General features: G+C 46.2%; 2 protein-coding genes across 9 annotated transcripts in view; one reads left to right on the top strand and one right to left on the bottom strand.

The window, feature by feature from the left end:
• Nucleotides 1-10,286, bottom strand: part of SERINC3 (serine incorporator 3) — a 28,356-nt gene extending 18,070 nt beyond the window's left edge. For 2 of the 3 annotated variants that reach the window (XR_010119385.1, XM_055266392.2), the window contains exons 1-3: nt 10,086-10,262; nt 1,543-1,704; nt 465-658 (exon numbers count right to left, since the gene is read on the bottom strand). Coding sequence is in view for 2 of the 3 variants with exons in the window: in XM_055266392.2 (XP_055122367.2) it covers nt 465-658; nt 1,543-1,704; nt 10,086-10,124 (395 nt within the window). In the remaining variant the exon portion in view is untranslated. Of the gene's footprint in view, nt 1-464; nt 659-1,542; nt 1,705-10,085 lie in introns of all 3 variants that reach the window. The other variant, XM_055266391.2, reaches the window with a different exon arrangement.
• Nucleotides 10,287-19,504: 9,218 nt separating this feature from the next.
• PKIG (cAMP-dependent protein kinase inhibitor gamma) overlaps nt 19,505-20,625 on the top strand; it is a 90,150-nt gene continuing 89,029 nt past the window's right edge. Inside the window, exon 1 of one of the 6 annotated variants that reach the window (XM_063633556.1) lies at nt 19,505-19,650. The gene's annotated coding sequence lies outside the window, so the exon portion shown is untranslated. Of the gene's footprint in view, nt 19,651-20,051; nt 20,072-20,625 lie in introns of those variants that run through there. The other 5 variants (XM_055266432.2, XM_055266433.2, XM_055266434.2 and 2 more) reach the window with 5 other exon arrangements.

Below are 20,625 nucleotides of genomic sequence, written 5' to 3'. Positions count from 1 at the left end.
AAAGGGGGGAGAGAATTAGAAACATAGGTAAAAAGTGGTCAGGAGTCAGAAGCAATAGAATATGTAAATCAGTGGCACATATATATTCACTGACTTTTTGTATACTGTTTAAATTTATCAGGTACATGTTTATCTTTAAACAACAGAAAGAAAAAAGTGTGTGTGTATGTAATATCTAGCATAGTGCTTCAACTATTTAACAGGTGTTCAATAAAAATCTAAGAACATGAAGCAAAGGAATTTAATAGAAGAAAATAAAAAGATAAGACTCCCTATCCCCTCCATGTTACAGCAATCTAATTGAAAATGACATTAAAACAATTTCACATGCATAATAGACCAGAAATGCATCTGAGCCACTCATTTACATATTCCATTGATTCCATCAGAATGGCAATATTAACTGCTGAAGGGAAGGAAGAGCCACACCATAATGTAACCAGTTAATCATAAATCTAACATACCCATTGTGTACTGCTGCTCGGGGATCTTTACTTGTTTTTACTTTGAACATGAGCAGAGAAAAGACAAAGAAAAAGATGGCCATGGCAAAGCTGATCCGATACACAGCTTTATAACCAACCAGCACATCACAATCTTTATCTGCATTTATATCAGCCTCATGGATTTTAAATCCCCCTTCACAAAATCCAGGAATCTGGAAAAAAGCAATTTCAATGTTACAAGAATATCTACATTTAGACAGAGACTCTACCCCATCGCAGGAAAGACTGGATTTAGAAAATTAACTACTTCAACAACAGCAAGACTGACTATGGAATTTTTCTCTTTGTCTTCCGATTCATTTACAATCTTGTTACCAAACAGTATAAATAACTTGCATTTTAAAAATAAAAATGCTCTCTCGGCTGGGCACAGTGGCTCACATTTGTAATCCCAGTATTTTGGGGGGCCGAGGTGGGTGGATCACGAGGTCAGGAGTTCGAGACCATCCTGGCCAGCATGGTGAAACCCTGTCTCTACTAAAAACACAAAAAAATTACCCGGGCATGGTGGTGCATGCCTATAATCCCAGCTACTCAGGAGGCTAAGGCAGGAGAATTGCTTGAACCAGGGAAGCAGAGGTTGCAGTGAGCCAAGATCATGTCACTGCACTCCGGCCTGGGCAACAGAGTGAGACTTTGTTTCGAAAAAATATGCTCTCTCTTCTTTGCTCTTTTAGGATGAAGAGGCTGCGTGCCACTTTCCCATGAGATTTTCCAGCTACGACTGAGTCCTTCCGAAGGTGAAGAACTAGTCCAGTTTAGATGCTTCGACCTTTAACACATAAGGAAAGAAAATGTTCTGGAGCCACCCTTTTAATGTTTTCTCTCAGTTGTTCGACTGGAGCCCAGATGTTCATTCTGTATTTCTGGAAAAGGACTAATGTCCTCATATTTCTGTGTTTTGACCACACCCCCATGTAAGTAAAAAATCTCCAAATTACAGTGAACTTGATTAACAATGAAGAAATAAAACTAGAATTTTGCAAAATATAAAAATAAAAATAACCAATACCTTAAGGGCATTGTTACTTCTTACCTTCTTCAGGTAAGTTTCCATCTCTTTTCTCTGCATGATATATGATACGACAGTGCTCAGGAGGAGAATGAAAGCATAAATGAGGCGAGTCACCGTGGAGTTCTTACTGTTAGGACAGCAACTACACAGCAAACATGAGGCACCGCTGCAGAGGCATGGAACCTGGAATGAGCACACCATGGTCACCTAAGAACACCTTCAGTAGACTCCTTTATGACACAGATGTCACAGAAGAGAAAGCGAGGCAAATCAGGCTTTATAGTTTTAACTCAGAGAATCATGGCTGGGAGGAAGTGGATAAAAGTATGGGCTCTGGAATAAATATTATTTCTGCCACTTTTTACCCCAGCAAGTTACGTACTCTATCCCCATTTGACCATTTGTAAAATGAGCTCAATAATAGAATTTTCCTCCCTCAGATTTTGCTGTATTAAATGAGCACTCAACACTACCTAAAATGCATTAACAGTTCAATAAATGTTAATTATATTCTGAGAGCATCATTTGTTTTAAAATATGAGAAAAATATAAACCTAACTCCACTTGCTGTTTACTGCGAATCCAAGTTACCAAAGCTGATATTACAACATAAAGCAACGTGCCGGGTATGGTGGCTCACGCCTATAATCCCAGCACTTTGGGAGGCCAAGGCGGGCGGATCACGAGGTCAGGAGATCGAGACCATCCTGGCTAACATGGTGAAACCCCGTCTCTACTAAAAATACAAAAAATTAGCCGGGCGAGGTGGCGGGCGCCTGTAGTCCCAGCTGCTCGGGAGGCTGAGGCAGGAGAATGGCGTGAACCCCCGGGGGGCGGAGCCTGCAGTGAGCTGAGATCCAGCCGAGATTGCGCCACTGCACTCCAGCCTGGGCGGCAGCGAGACTCCATCTCCAAAAAAAAAAAAAAAAAATTAGCTGGGCCTGGTGGCGGGCGCCTGTAGTCCCAGCTACTCAGGAGGCTGAGGCAGGAGAATGGCGTGAACCCAGGAGGCGGAGCTTGCAGTGAGCCGAGACTGCGCCACTGCACTCCAGCCTGGGCTACAGAGTGAGACTCCATCTCAAAAATAAAATAAAATAAAATAAAATAATAAAGCAACACTATGTGGAAACCCTCTGACAAATAATAACAGCAAGGGCCATTTAGCTCAATTCAAGAGGAACCAGGTTCCTCAGAAAGTTAAACACAGAATGACCATATGACCCAGAAAAGTATATACCCGACCCCAATTGCTGTTTTGTTTGAAACAGCTATTAAAACAAAAGCTTGTACACGAATATTCACAGCACCACCATTTACAATCACCAAAATGTGGAAACAACCCACTGTCCATTAATTGATAAGTAAATATGGCCTAAGTAAAATATGGTATATCTGGCTGGGTGCGGCAGCTCACACCTGTAATCCCAGCACTTTGGGAGGCTGAGGCAGACAGATCACCTGAGGTCAGGAGTTCAAGACCAGCCTGGCCAACATGATGAAACCCCATCTCTACTAAAAATACAAAAACTATCCGGGCATGGTGGCTCATACCTGTGGCCCCAACTACTCAGGAGGCTGAGGCAGGAGAATTGCTTGAACCCGGGAGGTGGAGGTTGCATTGAGCTGAAATCATGTCACTGCACTCCAGCCTGGGCAACAGAATGAGACTTGGCCTATCTATACAATGGCTTATTCAGACATAATAGATAGATACATGATAGAACACAGGTGAACCCTGAAAACATCATGCTAAGTTATTTAAAAAGCCAGACATGAAAGGTCACATACTGTATTAGTGCATTTATATAATAAAATATCCAGAATAAGTGAATCTAGAGACAGAAGATTAGGGGTTGAGGGAAAGGGAAATGGAAGTGATGGTTTAATGGGTAAGGGGGTTTCCCTTTAGGGTGATGAACTAGACAGATGTGATGGCAGCAAAACATTGTGAATGTACTAAATGCCACTATATGCTTTTTATTTTATTTTTTTTGAGACAGTCTCACTCTGTTGCCCAGGCTGGAGGGCAGTGGCACAATCTCGGCTCACGGCGTTCAAGCAATTCTTGTGCTTTAGCCTTCCAAGTAGCTGGGACTACAGGTGTGCACTACCACCCCCAGCTGATTTTTTTTTTGTATTTTTTAGTAGAGACAGGGTTTTGTCATGTTGCCCAGGCTGGTCTTGAATTCCTGAGCTCAGGCAATCCACCCACATTGGCCTCCCAAAGTGCCAGATTACAGGCGTGAGATACTGCACCCGGCCCACTAAACATTTTCAAATGGTTAACTTTATGTTAGATCAACTTTACCTCCTTTTTTTTAAAGAGTAACCTAGGGCCGGGCACGGTGGCTCACGCTTGTAATCCCAGCACTTTGGGAGGCCGAGGCAGGTGGACCACGAGGTCAGGAGTTCAAGACCAGCCTGGCCAACATGGTGAAACCCCGTCTCTACTAAAAATACAAAAATTAGCTGGGTGCAGTGGCAGGCACCTGTAATCCCAGCTACTTGGGAGGCTGAGGCAGGAGAACTGCTTGAACCCGGGTGGCCAAGGTTGCAGTGAGCCAAGATTGTGCCACTACACTCCAGCCTGGGTGACAGACTGAGACTCCATCTCAAAAAAAAGAGTAACCTAGATCTCTAGTCTGCTAAAATCTGTTAATGACCACACTACATGAAAGAAGATATAATTTTATTTCTTTATTTCTTTTTTTTTTTTTTTGAGACAGGGTCTCACTCTGTCGCCCAGGCTGGAGTGCAGTAACACCATCTCGGCTCACTGCAACCTCACCCTCCTGGGATCAAGCAATTCTCCTACCTCAGCCTCCCAAGTAGCTGGGATTACAGGGATTACAAACACATGCCACCATGCCCAGCTAATTTTTGTGTAGAGACGGGGTTTCACCATGTTGGCCAGGCTGGTCTCGAACTCCTGACCTCAAGTGATGCACCCGCCTCGGCCTCCCAAAGTGCTGGGATTACAGGCGTAAGCCAATGTACCCGGCCTTTGTTTTGTTTTTTTTTTGTTTGTTTGTTTGGTTTTTTTTTTTTGAGACAGAGTCTCGCTGTCGCCCAGGCTGGAGTGCAATGGCGCGATCTTGGCTCACTGCAGGCTCCGCCCCCTAGGGTTCACGCCATTCTCCTGCCTCAGCCTCCCGAGCAGCTGGGACTACAGGCGCCCGTCACCTGGCCTGGCTAATTTTTTGTATTTTTAGTAGAGACGGGGTTTCACTGTGTTAGCCAGGATGGTCTCGATCTCCTGACCTCGTGATCCGCCCGCCTCGGCCTCCCAAAGTGCTGGGATTACAGGCGTGAGCCACCATGCCCAGCCTTTGTTTTGTTTTAAAGAGACAAGGTGTCACTCTGTTGCCCAAGCTGGAGTACAGTTGTGTGATCATAGCTCACTGCAGCATCGAACTCCTGGGCTCAAGCGATCCTCTGGCCTCAGCCTCCTGAGTACAAGCAAGCACCACCATGCCCAGCTAAGAGAGGATATAATTTGAGTCATTATGCTTGATTAGGAAACTGATTGAAATTGCTCTGAGGGGTGACATTATCAAGTCACATTACAAGGACAGGCTAATTCAGAATTAGCAGATGTAAACAATGGATAACTCTGGTCTTAAAATACGGTCCCAGGAATAATCTTCATTTTTTTATAGATGGTATCTTGTGTGCACTTTATGATAATTTTGTGTGGTTTGCAGCAAGGTGCTAACATTCTAAAAAAAGTTCAGTTTTCTCATCTGTAAAAATGAGCATAATACCACCTACTCAAACAGGGTTATTGAGCAAAGAATGAGATGATGTCAGGAATATAAAGAACCTAGTATAATCCCTGACATATATATCAGCTCAATATATCGTGGTAGCCATTATTATTTGTAATTGCAATAGCAATGGGAAATTGACCAGCCAGTCTCAGTCTCCAATTCTTAACTATACAGTATAAGCCAAACACTGCAGAGGCATGTCCTCCACAAATTCTTATCTTGAAGTCCTAATGCCCAATACCTCAGAAAGTATCCTTACTTGGTCACTGCAGATGTAGTAAGTTAAGATGAGGTTATATGGAGTAGAGTGAGCAGCTAATCCAATATAACAGTGTCCTTATACAATGGGGAAACTTGGACAAAAGCTTACAACACAGGAGGAATTCCACATGCCATGTGAAGGCAGAGATCCACAAGCCAAGGAACATCAAAGACTGCCAGCAAACCAAAAAAAAAAAAAGCCAGGGGAGAGGCATGATACAGATTCTCTCTCACCACCCTTAGAAGGAACCAACCCTGCTGACACCTTCATCCCACACTTCCAGCCTCTAGAATTCAGAGATAAGAAATCACTGGTTTAAGCCACTCAGTCTGTAGTACTTTGTTATGAAGCCCTGGCAAACTAATAAACTTACTTACCTATAGTTGTCTTAAGAATATCTCGAAGGGGAGACTATCTTTACAATGTTATATCTTTTGTATCTTTACAGAGCAGGTACTCAGTAAATATCTGTGCGACAAATCTGTCCTACTATATGTTATGTAATTTTCCTATTTCAGTAAATGACAACTCTATTCTTCCTGTTGCTTGGGCCCAAAACCTGGAGTCATCCTGAATGCCTTCCCTTTTCCCAAAATCCTCATCCAATCTGTCAGTACATCAGCTCTACCCTTAAAATATATCCAGAATCTGACCATTTTCACAGTATCCTTAGCTATCACCTTTGTCCAAGCCACAACTATCAACTCTCATCTGGATTAAGCGCAAAAGTTCCCATCTCACAGCTGTAGTGACCCATTCAGAAGCTCTGAGTTGGCCAGCACAGTGGCTCACGCTTGTAATCCCAGCACTTTGGGAAGCCAAGGCAGGCAGATCACCTGAGGTCAAGAGTTTAACACCTGCCAGGCCAACACAGTGAAATCCTGTCTCTACTAAACATGCAAAATTAGCCTCAAAAAAAAAAAAAAAAAAGAGAGAGAAGCCCTGAATTGTTATAAAGATTATTTTAAGCGGAAGGCATCTGAGCTTCAACAGATGCAGAGAAAGAAAAAAAAAAAAAGCCTTCTGGGAGCTTCTCTTATCTGACTAAAAGCAGCAACTTCTGGGAAATGAGGCTGCCATAAAGTCCCTCTCCAGGGAAGTTTTCAGATCATGAAGAAGCTGGAAAGACCTGCCATACCTGCATAAACAACTACTACCACAAACTTATTTCCTATTTATTCTCCTAAAAACAAACTTGTCTTCCTAAAGAAAACCTATTTGTTCTTCTCATAGAAGCCTTTTTCCCAGCTTCCTTTTTCCTACTAAATTAGAAAGCCTTGGCTGGGTGCAGTGGCTCACACTTGTAATCTCAGCACTTTGGGAAGCTAAGGTGGGCAGATCACCTGAAGTCGGGAGTTCGAGACCAGCCTGATCAACCTGGAGAAACCCCATCTCTACTAAAAATACAAAATCAGCCGGGCGTGGTGGCACATGCCTGTAATCCCAGCTACTTGTGAGGCTGAGGCAGGAGAATCGCTTGAACCTGGGAGGTGGAGATTGCAGTGAGCCGAGATCCCGCCATTGCACTCCAGCCTGGGCAACAAGAATGAAACTTGGTCTCAAAAAGGAAAAAAAAAAAAGCCTCAAGTTCTAATCGCCCCCTTTGAGTTACCGTTACTGAGCACTCCTGTGTGTACATGTCTTGCATGCATAAACTCTTGTTCCTCTAAATAATCTGTTTGGTCAGTTTAATTCACTAGCCCCCAGAAACAGAACCCAAAAGGCTGGAGGAAGATTTTTCCCAGCCTACACTGCTTTACCTTTACTTTTCTACCGTCTATTCTCCACACAGCAACCAGAATCCACCTTGTTCAAACACAGGCCCAGATGACATCACTCGTTTTTTCAAACTCTGTAATAGATTTCCATATAATTTAAGAGTAAAAGCCGGGCCGGGCTCGGTGGCTCACGCCTGTAATCCAAGCACTTTGGGAGGTCGAGGCGGGCAGATCACGAGGTCAGGAGATTGAGACCATCCTGGCGTGAGCCACCATGCCCGGCCTTCAACTCACCAGGATTTTCTAGCGTGATAGAAGATAAAAGAAAAATTGTACAGTAAACGATTATTTCATAAAACTTTGTCTCTATATGGGTGCATCAGGTCAACTACGTACAATCTTTCTTTAGGTCAAGGTCAGAATAATTAGAAAACCACTGCTCTCAAGAAAGCCCTTAAAAATGGAACACTCTTTTGATTTAGGACCAGCAACCTTAAAATACATTCTGTTCCTAAGAAATAGTGGAATGAAGCTAGGCATGGTGTCACACACCTGTAGTCCCAGATACTGGGGAGGCTGAGGTGGTAGGATCACTTGAACTCAGGCTGCAGTGAGCTATGACTGAGCCACTGCACTCCAGCCTGGGTGACAGAGCAAAACTCTGTCCCCCTCCAAAAAAAAAAAAAAAAAAAAGAAAAATAGTAGAAAGAGCTGAAACAGAATCCTTGGTGTAATACTGTCAAATATATGTATGTTTGGTTCCCATTTCCTGGCACACAATTTCTGAAGTCCTTGGAATAGCCAGTGTCTTTTTGTATGCTAATGAGATGACTGGTGACTGGCAGCCCCTAGGTAGCTTCATGATGTGGGAGGGTCATAGGAGGAGGTTGGGACTTTTCAGTCTCACCCCTGAACCTCCAAGGAGGGGCTGAAGGTTAGGCCAGTCACCAAAAGCCAATGATTTAATGAATGCTGACTATATAATGAAGCCTGCATAAAATAAAAGCCCAAAAGGACAAAGTTCAGAAGAACTTTTGGCTGGGCATGGTGGCTCACACCCCAGGGGTTCAAGACCAGCCTGGCCAACATGGCGAAATCCCGTCTGTACTGCAAATACAAAAATTAGCTGGGCATGGTGGCATACACCTATAATCCCAGCTACTCCGGGAAGCTGAGACATGAGAATCGTTTGAACCCAGGAGGAGGAGGCTGAAGAGAGCCGAGATGGCGCCCCTGCCCCAGACAGAGCATGGAAGCTCCAGACCCCTTCCCCTATACCTTGTCTTACATATCACTTCATCTGTATCTTTAAAAATACATTAATAGTAGCCATAAAAAAGAAGAAAATCATGTCCTTTGCAGCAACAAAGATGCAGCTGGAGGCCACTATCCCAAGTGAATTAATACAGAAACAGCAAACCAAATACAGCATATTCTCGCTTACAAGTGGGAGCTAAACACTGGGAACACAGACACAAAGATGGCAACAATAAACACTGGAGAGTCCAAGAGTGGGAAAGGAGGGGGAGGGGCAGGGGTTGAAAAACTACCTATTGGATACTGTGTTCACTGCTTGGGCAACGGAATCATTAGAAGCCCAAACCTCATGATAAGGCAATATACCCATGTAACAAAACTGCATATGTACCCTCTGAATCTAAAATTAAAAAAATATAAATACACACAATAAAATACTTTTATAATAAACCAGTAAACATGTTTCCTTGAGTTTTGTGACCAAATTAATCAAAGCCAAGGAGGGTCATGGGAACTGATTTATAGGTGGCCGGTCAGAAGCACAGGTAAAACAACCTGAGGCATGCCATTGGCACAGAAAGTGGGCACAGTCTTGTGAGACTGAGCCCTCCACTTGTGTGATTTGATACTATCTCCAAGTAGAGCTTTGGAATTGACTTGTAGGGCACCAAGCTGGCATCCCCTGAGAGCTGATTGTTTGCCTGAGGCTTGGGGGAAAATCCCCACACACCACACATCTGGTGTCAAAAGTGTGTTGTGAGTACAGCAAGAGAAACTGAGTGTGCTTTTTCTACACACTTGGTCAATTACATCAGCTGGAGAATGAGGAGTCAAGGAATCACGCTCCTCTGAAGTGGGTAAATGAGGGAACTCAGCATATTCTTTTATTAGCCCTATAATTTTCTCTTTAAAATGTTTACAGTTTACAAGGTGATAAAACCTTCACTTCACTGTCCCAACCGTTCTCGAAGAGAGGAATGCTGGGGTGATTATCCTCGGATAAATGACTTATAGCAGTCCCAAAATATTCAGGCCCTGGTTTCCAATTTTGAATAACAATCCACAAGGCCTTCTTTCCCTTGCACCTGAACTGCAGACAAGCCTCCGCTAAAATCCCAGCTTTGCCGCATACTCTGTAGTTTTGGCAAATCCCGTGCTAGGGGATAAAAATATTACTTCAGCCACCTAGAACTAAATGATGGCACCTTAAGAAGTGCTTCGGGAGGAACCGGAGCCCTCGCGCTGGGCGCTCTGATTCCTTGATCCCTCTCCAGCTCCAGAGGAACCTACAGTCAGGAAGCCTCGCAGGGCGGAGCCATCCGAAGTGTAAACAATGGCGGCCTAGCCTCCTCCGTTCCCCGAGGAAACCGGAGAGCGAGCCGCCTAACCTGGACCTGAGGGTATCGCGGATTTGCGTCTGGGGCCCCGGAGACCCTCTGTAGCCCAGGGCCTCCTGACATCCCGAAGACCTCTGGAGCCAAGGCCCGTGCAGGTCTGGGCTTGAGGCCTTTCCCCCCAAACCGCAGGTCCGGCGAGGACTCGCGACCCCGAACTCACCCAGCTGGCGAGGGAGAAGACACCCAGCACAGCCCCCATGGTGACGCCAGTGATGGAGGTGGCCGGTCCTGAGGCTGCTTTCTAACGCGGTGGTAACTACCAGCTGAGGCGTCTCCCCAGAAACACCACGGTTTCTCAGGCCGGAAACGCAGCCTTCCACAGACGCACGGATGCGTCACGGCGTGGCCCCGCCCTCTGTCCGCGACCGGAGCGGCCGAGGGGGCGCCTGTCATTGGCTGAGGGGGAAGGCGGGGCTAAACCATCCTGGGGTTGCAGGAACTGTAAAGGTGTCATTCCTTACATCATTTGTATTGATTGTGCGAAGATCTGGAGGTTACAGAAGTGTACAGAGAGGCACAGTATCTACGCTCAGAATTTATTCTCTAGTTAATAGGAGATCTGACAACATAAATGCACCATGCCCCAATGTAATGAATACGATGAAGTAGTATGGGGGAATAGGCTTTCAATAAAGGTGTATTTAGTGCCTACTATTGGAAGGGGAAAGTAATTTAGTTGGGCAGTAGTCTTGGAAGGCTTCTCTGAAGGATTTATTTTTTAATCTGCGAACTAAAGAATGAGTCCAAATTAACCTAGAATCGATGGAAATCGTATCCTAAAATGTGGGATGCCCCCCATTTGGGAAAAATGAAAGGCTCTAAGGGTGCATGAACAGGACATTAAGCGATATTAAACAGCAGAGTGAGAACGTCCCATTTCAAACCAACAGGCTAGTTGTTTGAGGCCAGTATGGTATTTAACATTTTTCTAATATTTATCTCCCTTTCTAATAGAGTAAAGGCTTCATTTTCCAGATCTCTCAAACAGGCAACCATGCCTGCAGTTTTAAAATATTGTCTTGTTTTGAGGTGTGTGTTAGCAATAACCTTTTCATTTCTTCCGAGCAATGCTGATTTCCCATTTAAGCAGTGATGTAAATATTCCTTTCAAAATACATGTCAAATTTGAGAGTTCACTTACAGAAGAAAATGAAAACATTATTTACTTACATATATAATAGTTTAGGTGGAATGTGGCAAACAATGATGATGTCTGGACAACGAGGTATCACACTTCAATCTCTTCTCCTGTGGTGTGTTAATCTTCCCTGATTGATAAAACTCTCTGGAAGGGGATTAATAATTGAATTCCTTTTGGATTATCAGCCTTTAGTCTGATAAGGAAAATTCATGAAAAGCCCCTCTGTCCATGTGCTGTTCCCCAAGCAATCATCATACCAGTGTGGCATATTTGGGGATGTTATTTCCTGGATTCCTTGAAAATGTATTCCAAATTCATCTTTTACAGAAATGGAATGAGGCTCAAAGTTTGCCCAAGGCCATGAAAAGGGTTGATGAAAGGGAACTACTCACATTTAATAATTCCTACCTCTCTTTTCTCAGATCCCTCTCCTTACCACACATACACAAATATCAGTTCAAGTCAAGTTGCTTCAGGACCACTGAACTTTCCAAGTAGCCCTTAACATTCTTGCTTCTTTCTGTCTGAGTATTGCTGGTCTGAACGTAAGAGAGCTAAGACTGTGATAAATTTTATAGATCGAATTCTACCAGAAACATATCTGTAGTCAAAAAGAATTAGGTTTCTTTAGCTTGTTCAGAAAGGGAGAACACATACCAGAGAAAACATAAGGTGTCTTGGTAAGAGGTAACTGGGGAGAGCTTATTTTAGGATTTGGGTTTATGCTGGGTAACTAAATCTAAGGAGAGTTTAAGGAGGAGGACAACAGTTTTGGATTGGACACAGTCAAGCAGTAGAGGCAATTCAGTGATTAGGTATCTTACAAATTTTTATCCAGAAAGCAGAAGGATTAAAACAAGGCTAGATTAGTCCTTGGAAAAGTGTGATACCCTACCTTGTCTTAACCTGAATTGACTCTCTCTTAGCTGAGAGAGGCAGACAAACTCCATTTTGGCTCCTTCACTTGCAGCTCCTTACCTACCCCTCTTCCTCAAGGACTAGACTTGTGCAAGCTGACTCTCAGCACATCAAAGAATGCAATTAACTGATAAGATACTGTGGCAAGCTATAGCCGCAGTTCCCAGGAATTCACCCGGTTAATGGTACCCTAAGCCCTCACATTTTTGTCCGGTTGATGGTACCCAAAGCCCCCACATCTATCACCTTGTGATGGATTTAAAGCCCCTGCACCTGGAACTGTTTGTTTTCCTGTAACCATTTGTCTTTTTAACTTTTTTTGCCTGTTTTACTTCTGTAAAATTGCCTCAGCTAGGCTCCCCTTCCCCTTTCTAAACCAAAGTATAAAAGAAAATCTAGCCCCTTCTTCGGGGCCGAGAGAATTTTGAGCACTAGCCATCTCTCCATCGCCGGCTAATAAAGGACTCCTGAATTCGTCTCAGAGTGTGGCATTTCTCTATAACTTGCTCGGTTACAACAAAAGAAGCAAAATCCACTCATATTAGTCAGAATTGGAAGATGTTGAGTCCTATTTGCGGTACCAGAGTGGCTTTGTCTGTATCTTGTTCCAACTACATGGTGGTCTTGTCTGATCTTTGTTTATATTCTGTGATCACTGTTTATGTTCAGTTAGAAACATTAGGTCTAGCTGTCAGCTGAACAGTTTTTCACTTTCTTACCTGCAAGCATTTGTCCTCCCAAATGTAGGATCTCACCCATCTCTTAGTGTTTCTGGCCCTAACTGGTTGATTGTGTCACCTCTACTTGGCCAAAGGGAGGAGAGCAGATCTTTGAGATCATCTACTCCAATTTCCCACCTCAGTCAGGAACTCCTCAGCAACATCTCTTCTAGGGTAGGGGACTCACTGCCACCCAAGGCAGCTCCTCCCATCTTTACACATCCATTGTCAAACGTGTCAGGACTCTGAACCCAAGCTAAGCCATCATACCCCCTGTGACCTGCACGTACACATCCAGATGGCCTGTTCCTGCCTTAACTGATGACATTCCACCACAAAAGAAGTGAAAATGGCCTGTTCCTGCCTTAACTGATGACATTACCTTGTGAGATTCCTTCTCCTGGCTCATCCTGGCTCAAAAGCTCCCCTGCTGAGCACCTTGTGACCCCCGCCCCTGCCCGGCAGAGAACAACCCTCTTTGACTGTAACTTTCCTTTACCTACCCAAATCCTATAAAACGGCCCCACCCCTATCTCCCTTCACTGACTCTCTTTTCGGACTCAGCCCGCCTGCACCCAGGTGAAATAAACAGCCTTGTTGCTCACACAAAGCCTGTTTGGTGGTCTCTTCACACGGACGTGAGTGAAAAAACCTAGGTTACTTTCCCCCATATGTTGTTGAAAAGATAACACATGTCCTTGGTTATAAAATACTGCATAAAGGAGCACACGGTGCAAATGAAGTGTCCTTCCCACCCTTCCCCCACCCCCATCTCCCAGATCTCCTTTCAGAGTTCCTACTGGAATATGCATATGCCAGCATTATGGCATTCTTTTTTTTTTGAGACGGAGTCTCGCTCTGTCACCCAGGCTGCAGTGTAGTGGCACAATCTCGGCTCACTGCAAACTCCGCCTCCTGAGTTCAAGTGACTCTCCTGCCTCAGCCTCCGAGTAGCTAGGATTACAGGTGCCCACCACCATGCCTGGCTAATTTTTTTTTGTATTTATAGTAGAGACAGGGTTTCACCATGTTGGCCAGGCTCGTCTTGAACTCCTGAACTCAGGTGATCCACCCGCCACTTTTTTTTTCACTTAACTTATTCGTTCATTCAATAAATATTTACCAAGCTATTACTATGTGTCAGGCACTGTTGCCAGTGATGACAAAATAGTAGAGAACAAAACAAAGTGCCCACCCTTAAAAGACCTTATGCTGTAGGGAAAAAAGACAAGCAACAAACACACACGTATATAATATAACACTCAGACACTGACAAGAGCTGTGAAAAAAGAGAAAGGAGAATACAGAGTTGGTGGAGGTCTATTATTTTCTTTTCTTTTTTTTAATTTCAATTTTTTTTTTTTTTGAGACAGGGTCGCACTCTGTCACCCAGGCTGGAGTGCAGTGCACCTTACTGCAACCTCAGCCTCTTGGGTTGAAGCAATACTCATGCCTCAGCCTCCCCAGTAGCTGGAATTACAGGCACATACCACCATGCCTGGCCAATTTTTGTATTTTTAGTAGAGACAGGGTTTCGCCATGTTAGCCAGGCTGGTCTTGAACACCTGACCTCAAGTGATCCGCGCACCTAGGCCTCCCAAAGTGCTGGGATTACAGGAACGAGCCACTGTGCCCGGCCCTACTATTTTCAAGAGTAGTCTGGGCAGGTCTTTTAGAGGGCTTGACAATGGAGCACAGACATGAGGGAAGCGAGGAAGCAAGCCATAAAGATACCTGGAGGAAGAGCAGGAGAAAATGCCCTGAGATGAAAGCATGCTTTAAGGCAGGAAAACAGAGTCTTGAGGCTGGGAACAAAAGGCTGATTCACACTTCAGCTATGACAGGAAATATCCTCTCCACAGGGTGTAGGCTAAGTAAATGACTTTGTAACTTTACTTCATCCTCTTCATTTACATAGGATGTGTCCCAAGTAGAGGGTATTTAAATCCCCAGAAATTCTGTAACAGGGGCCCTTGAGCCCCTATGCTTGGGCCCCCTACCACACTGCGGAGTGTATTGGTGAGATGGAGTCTTGCTCTGTGGCCCAGGCTGGAGCACAGTGGCTCACTTGGCTCACTGCAACCTCTGCCTCCCAGGTTCAAGCAATTCTCCTGCCTCAGCTTCCCGAGTAGCTAGGATTACAGGTGTGTGCCACCATGCCCAGCTAATTTTTGTATTTTTAGTGGAGATGGGGTTTCACCATGTTGGCCAGGCTGGTCTCAAACTCCTGACCTCGTGATCCGCGTGCCTCGGCCTCCCAAAGTGCTGGGATTACAGGCGTGAACCACCGTGCCCAGCTTGTACTTTCATTTTCAATAAATTCCTTCTTGCTTTGTGTGTTGTGTCCAATTCTTTGTTCAAGATGCCAAGAACCTGGACACCCTCCAATGGTGACAGCTTAGAGGGAAAATGGTGAGAGATGAGGTTGGACAAGTATTCAGGGGGGCAGTTCACTTCCAGCCTTGTCGATGGTGACAACACTAGATCTTATTCTAAATGTAATGGGGAAACAGTTGAAAGCTTTTGAGCACGTGAGGGACATGGTCATGCTTACTTTTTTTTTTTTAAGATGGAGTTTCAAAAAAAAGCCTTCAGCCACCGTGCCAATCGTGTTTACATTTTATTTTATTTATTTTTTTGAGATGGAGTCTCACTCTGTCACCAGGCTGGAATGCAGTGGCGTGATCTTGGCTCACTGCAACCTCGGCCTCCCAGGTTCAAGCAATTCTCCTGCCTCAGCCTCCTGAGTAGCTGGGACTGCAGGCGCGCACCACCACGCCCGGCTAATTTTTGTATTTTTAGTAGAGACATGGTTTCCCTATGTTGGCCGGGATGGTCTTGTACTCTTGACCTCGTGATCCACGCGCCTCGGCCTCCCAAAGTGTTGGGATTACAGGCATGAGCCACTGCGCCCGGCCATGTTCACCTTTCAAAAGGATCATTCTGGCTGCTGGTTGGAATAAAGACTGGAGCAGGGATGGGTTAGGGTTGAGGGTTATAGTAGAAGCAATGGCGGGACTAGTTCGGAGACTATTGCTGTATATATAGCTGAAACCGCCTTTGCAAAATTATGACTGAGACAGTGAAAAAGATCTAACTTCATCTTTGTTCTAACCTTTAACCTGTCCTTGTTCCTTCCTGGGTGTAGGCTAAACTAACTTTGGGAAGAACTTAGTTTATAGTTTAAAACAAAGATGATAACAGCCCCTTCCCAAAACAAACCTTCCTCTTGCCTGGGTACTAGACTGCCTTTGTAGGACTAACAAATTAGCCACAAGATTAGAAATTATGGTTTAGGAGTCATGCAGCTGGAGGCTACAAGATTCTGATCCTCCCTAAACTTCTCCTAAGATCAGCGCTTGAGATATTTTGCAGACCCTGAACTTGATGGATCAGCTGGCACCACACAGATTGATAAACTGGCTCATCTGATCTTGTGGCCCGCACCCAGGAACTGACTCAGTGCAAGAGGACAGCTTCAGCTTCCCATGATTTCATCCCCTACCTGACCAATCAGCACTCCTTGCTCACTGGCTTCCCCCAACCCACCAAGTTATCCTTAAAAACTCTGATCCCCAGCGTGGAGCGGTGGTTCCTGCCTGTAATCCTGGTACCTTGGGAGGCTGAGGTGAGCGGATCACTTGAGGCCAGGAGTTCGAGTCCAGCCTGGCCAACATGGTGAAACCCCCGTCTCTACTAAAAAAAAATACAAAAATTAGCCAGGCATGGTGGCGCATGCCTTGTAGTCCCAGCTACTCCGGAGACTGAAGCAGGAGAATCACTTGAACTGGGGAGGCAGAGGCTGCAGGGAGTGGAGATTGTGCCATTGCACTCCAGCCTGGGTAACAGACTCCATCTCAAAACAAACAAACAAACAAAAAACTCTGATCCCCGAATGCTCAGGGAGACTGATTTGAGTAATAATAAAACTCCGGTCTCCCACACAGCTGGCTCTGTGTGAATTACTCTTTCTCTATTGCAACTCCCCTGTCTTGATAAGTCAGCTCTGTCTAGGTAGCAGGCGAGGTAAACCCACTGGCTGGTTACACAGCTTGAAGACAGCTCTGTATCTAAACTGTATCTATGTCTATATCTACCTTGGTCCCTCTTAATTCTTGCTACGGTAATCTATTTTATTTTATGGATGTATCATAATTTATTTCCTCAATTCCCTAAAGATAGACTTTTTTTTCGTTTGAGACGGAGTCTTGCTGTCACCAGGCTGGGGTGCGGGGGCGTGATCTCCGCTCACTGCAGCCTCTGCCTCTCGGGTTTAAGCAATTCTCCTGCCTCAGCCTCCCATGTAGCTGGGACTACAGGAGCGCACTGCCACATCTGGCTAATTTTTGTATTTTTAGTAGAGATGGGGTTTCACCACGTTGGCCAGGATGGTCTTGGTCTCCTGACCTCATGATCTGCCTGCCTCGGCCTCCCAAAGTGCTGGGATTACAGGCGTGAGCCACAGTGCCTGGCTTTTTTTTTTTTTTTTTTTTGAGACAAGGTGTCCCTGTGTCACTCAGGCTGGAGGGAAGTGGCACAGTCTCTGCAGACTGCAACCTCCGCCACTCGGGCTCAAGGGATCCTCCCACCACAGCCTCCCGAGTAGCTGGGACTACAGGTGCACACCACCACACCTGGCTATTTTTTTTATTTTTTGTAGAGGCGAGGTCTCACTATATTGCCCAGGCTGGTCTTGAACTCCTGGGCTCAAGCAATCTGCCTGCCTCAGCCTACCAAAGTGCTGGACTGCCCAAGGGGTTCACCTTGCACGCTGCCTAGACAGAGCTGATTAATCAAGATGGGGGAATTGCGACAGAAAAAGTAATTCACACACAGCCTGCTGTGCGGGAGCCCGGAGTTTTGTTATTACTCAAATCATCCTCCCCGAAAACTCAAGGATCAGAGTTTTTAAGGATAATTTGGTGGGTAGGGGGCCAATGAATTGGGAGTGCTCATTACTTGGCTGGAGGATGAAATTGCAGAGAGTCGCTGGGCACGGTGGCTCACGCCTGTAATCCCAGCACTTTGGGAGGCCGAGGCGGGCGGATCACGAGGTCAGGAGACCATCCTGGCTAACACGGTGAAACCCCGTCTCTACTAAAAATACAAAAAATTAGCCGGGCGTGGTGGCGGGCGCCTGTAGTCCCAGCTACTTGGGAGGCTGAGGCAGGAGAATGGCGTGAACCCAGGAGGCGGAGCTTGCAGTGAGCCAAGATAGCGCCACTGCACTCCAGCCTGGGCGACAGTGAGATTCCATCTCAAAAAACCAAAACAAACAAACAAACAAAAAACCCAGAAATTGCGGAGAGTCAAAGCTGTTCTCTTCTGCTGAGTCAGTTCCTGGATGAGGGCCACAGAACTGGTTGGCAGGTCCAGCGGGGCCATCTGGTTGTTAGAAATGCAAAAACCTGAAAAGACATCTCAAAAGGCTGATCTTAGGTTCGCAATAGCGATTTTACCTCAAGAATAATTGGGGGCCGGGCACAGTGGCTCACGTCTGTGATCCCAGCACTCTGGGAGGCTGAGGCAGGCAGATCACTTGAGGTGGGGAGTTCCAGACCAGCCTGACCAACATGGAGAAACCCTGTCTCTACTAAAAATACAAAAATTAGCTGGGCGTGGTGGTGCATGCCTGTAATCCCAGCTACTCAGGAGGCTGAGGCAGGAGAATCGCTTGAACTCAGGAGGCGGACATTGTGGTGAGCCAAGTTGGCGCCATCGCTCTCCCGCCTGGGCAACAAGAGCGAAACTCCGTCTTGGGAAAAAAAAAAAAAAAGCTAGTTTAGCCTATGCCCAGGAATGAACAGGACACTTTAGAGGTTAGAAGCAAGATGGGGTCAGTTAGGTCTGATATTTCAGTTATGATTTTTTGCAAAGGCGGTTTCAGGATGACAGGTGTGAGCCATCGCGCCCAGCCCCTGACAGATATTTAGACTGGTCGCAACCCTTTTGCTTTTACAAAAATGAAGTAATGAATATATCCTTTGTGCTCAGGTTTCAGCATATCTGCAGAGTTATTCTACGAAGTGTAGTTGCTAGACACAAGGAAAAATAAATTATTCCTCATATTGAAATTAAATCTGGTGATCTAATTCTCCATCAAAGAAACCAATTTATTCACTCTTTGCCACACCACCCCTTCAGAGGCTATAAAAGAGAGGAATCTGCCACCCCTCCCACATCAGTTTTCTTGTCTTTAAATATTCCCAGTCTTGGCAGGGAGTGGTGGCTCACGCCTGTAATCCCAGCATTCTGGTAGGCCCAGGCGGATGGATCAGCTGAGGTCGGAGTTCGAGACCAGCCTGGCCAATATGGCGAAACCTCGTCTCTACTAAAAATACAAAAATTAGCCAGGCGTGGTGGCACCTGCCTGTAATCCCAGCTACTCGGGAGGCTGAGGCATGAGAATCGCTCGAACCCAGGGGGCAGAGGTTGCAGTGAGCCGAGATTGCTCCACTGCACTCCAGCCTGGGCGACAGAGTGAGATTCTGTCTCAAAACAAAAACAAAAACAAAAACAAAATAACAAAAGCCCAGTCTACCAAGCCACCACCTGAGGCCCTGTCTCCTCCTCGCACAGTCCCCATTTGAGGTTACAGAGAGATAAACTGAGGCACAAGCAGCACCCGCGGCCCAAGACCTCCCCCTGGCCTCACTGTCCCCCTTTCCCTATCTTCCTCGGGCCAAGTTCCAACCCGGATCCCTCCTTCGCAGCTCAGCCCTCGACTCCCACCTCGTCCCTCCTCTGCCCCCTCCGCGGCTGCGGAAGGGGACGCGAACCGTCCTGGTCCCATCCGAGCCGCCGTAGCGCGAGTGCCGCGGGAGTTCGGCAGCCCAGGTCGCCAAGGCAACGGGCTCCGCTGCAGGTTGCGGGCTGCGGGCGCTAGGCTGCCCCGGGGAGGCGCTGCGGGCCGGCGGCCCAGGCACGGCGCGGCGGCGAGACTGCAGGTGAGCAGGAGCCGGGCGGCCGGTTGCGGCCCCAACGCTCCGGGCCTGGCGTCGACTCGTCGCAGGGGGCGAGGGGCTGAGCCGCCAGGGACCCCGGGGAGGGAGGCTGCGGCCCGATCTTTGTCCCTCAGCCGCGCCGGGGACTGCGCCCCCGACGCCCTTTGACCCCGCCCCGCGTTCAGGGAGAGTCCGTTTTCGGCCGTTTATTATATTTGTAGCCATTGGTCGACCTCATTCGAAAGTTTCTTAAAAAAAAATCCCTTCTTATTTGGGGGCCGGAAAAGAACTGAAAACTGTGCAGAAAATTTATTTGTGTGTGTGACTCTTCTGGGGCCAGAGAGGATTGACTTCTTTGTGTGTCAGTTTTATCGTCTGCAAAATGGGAATCATGGTAGCACCTGTCTGATGACGTTATTACAAAGTAAATTTATATTTAAAATTCGTGGAGGTAAGTCCTCAATACTCGGGAGCTTTTATTATTACTACTACTACTACTAGGAGGACCACCACTGAGCATTTATTGTGAGCCAGGGCCCGGGCTGATAGCCAGGGTAAAAAAGTGAACGAGAGACATCGTGTCCTGAGGGAACTCCACAGTTTTCCGGAGGAGACAGACTCGTAAACAAGAATTCACAGTGATTCCGGTTATGATTTTGGACATACAGAGAGGGGCTGTGAATGCACAGAGAAAACAGTTAACCTGGATTTCTGGAGGTGAGGTTAGTGTGGATGATCAGGGAGAGATGCCAAAAGAAGGTGACTTCCGAAATGAGACATGAAGGCTGCCTTTATGTTGGCCAGAAGATGAGGCTGTTGGAGTGTACCTTGCTGTAGGTAGAGAAAGCAGTGTGTGCAAAGCCTTGGGGAGAGGGAGTGCAGACTTCTTGGGAATCTGCAAGGATTTCAGTCTAGCTGGAGAGCAGATTATGAGAGTTGGAGGGGATCTGGCTAGATGGTGTTTGAGAGACAAGCAGG

Source organism: Symphalangus syndactylus, chromosome 24 (assembly GCF_028878055.3).
Source record: "Symphalangus syndactylus isolate Jambi chromosome 24, NHGRI_mSymSyn1-v2.1_pri, whole genome shotgun sequence".
In the NCBI taxonomy this organism is placed as follows: domain Eukaryota; kingdom Metazoa; phylum Chordata; class Mammalia; order Primates; family Hylobatidae; genus Symphalangus; species Symphalangus syndactylus.
The sequence above is the reverse complement of the archived record's forward strand: the minus strand, read 5'-3'. Positions and strand labels throughout refer to the sequence as shown.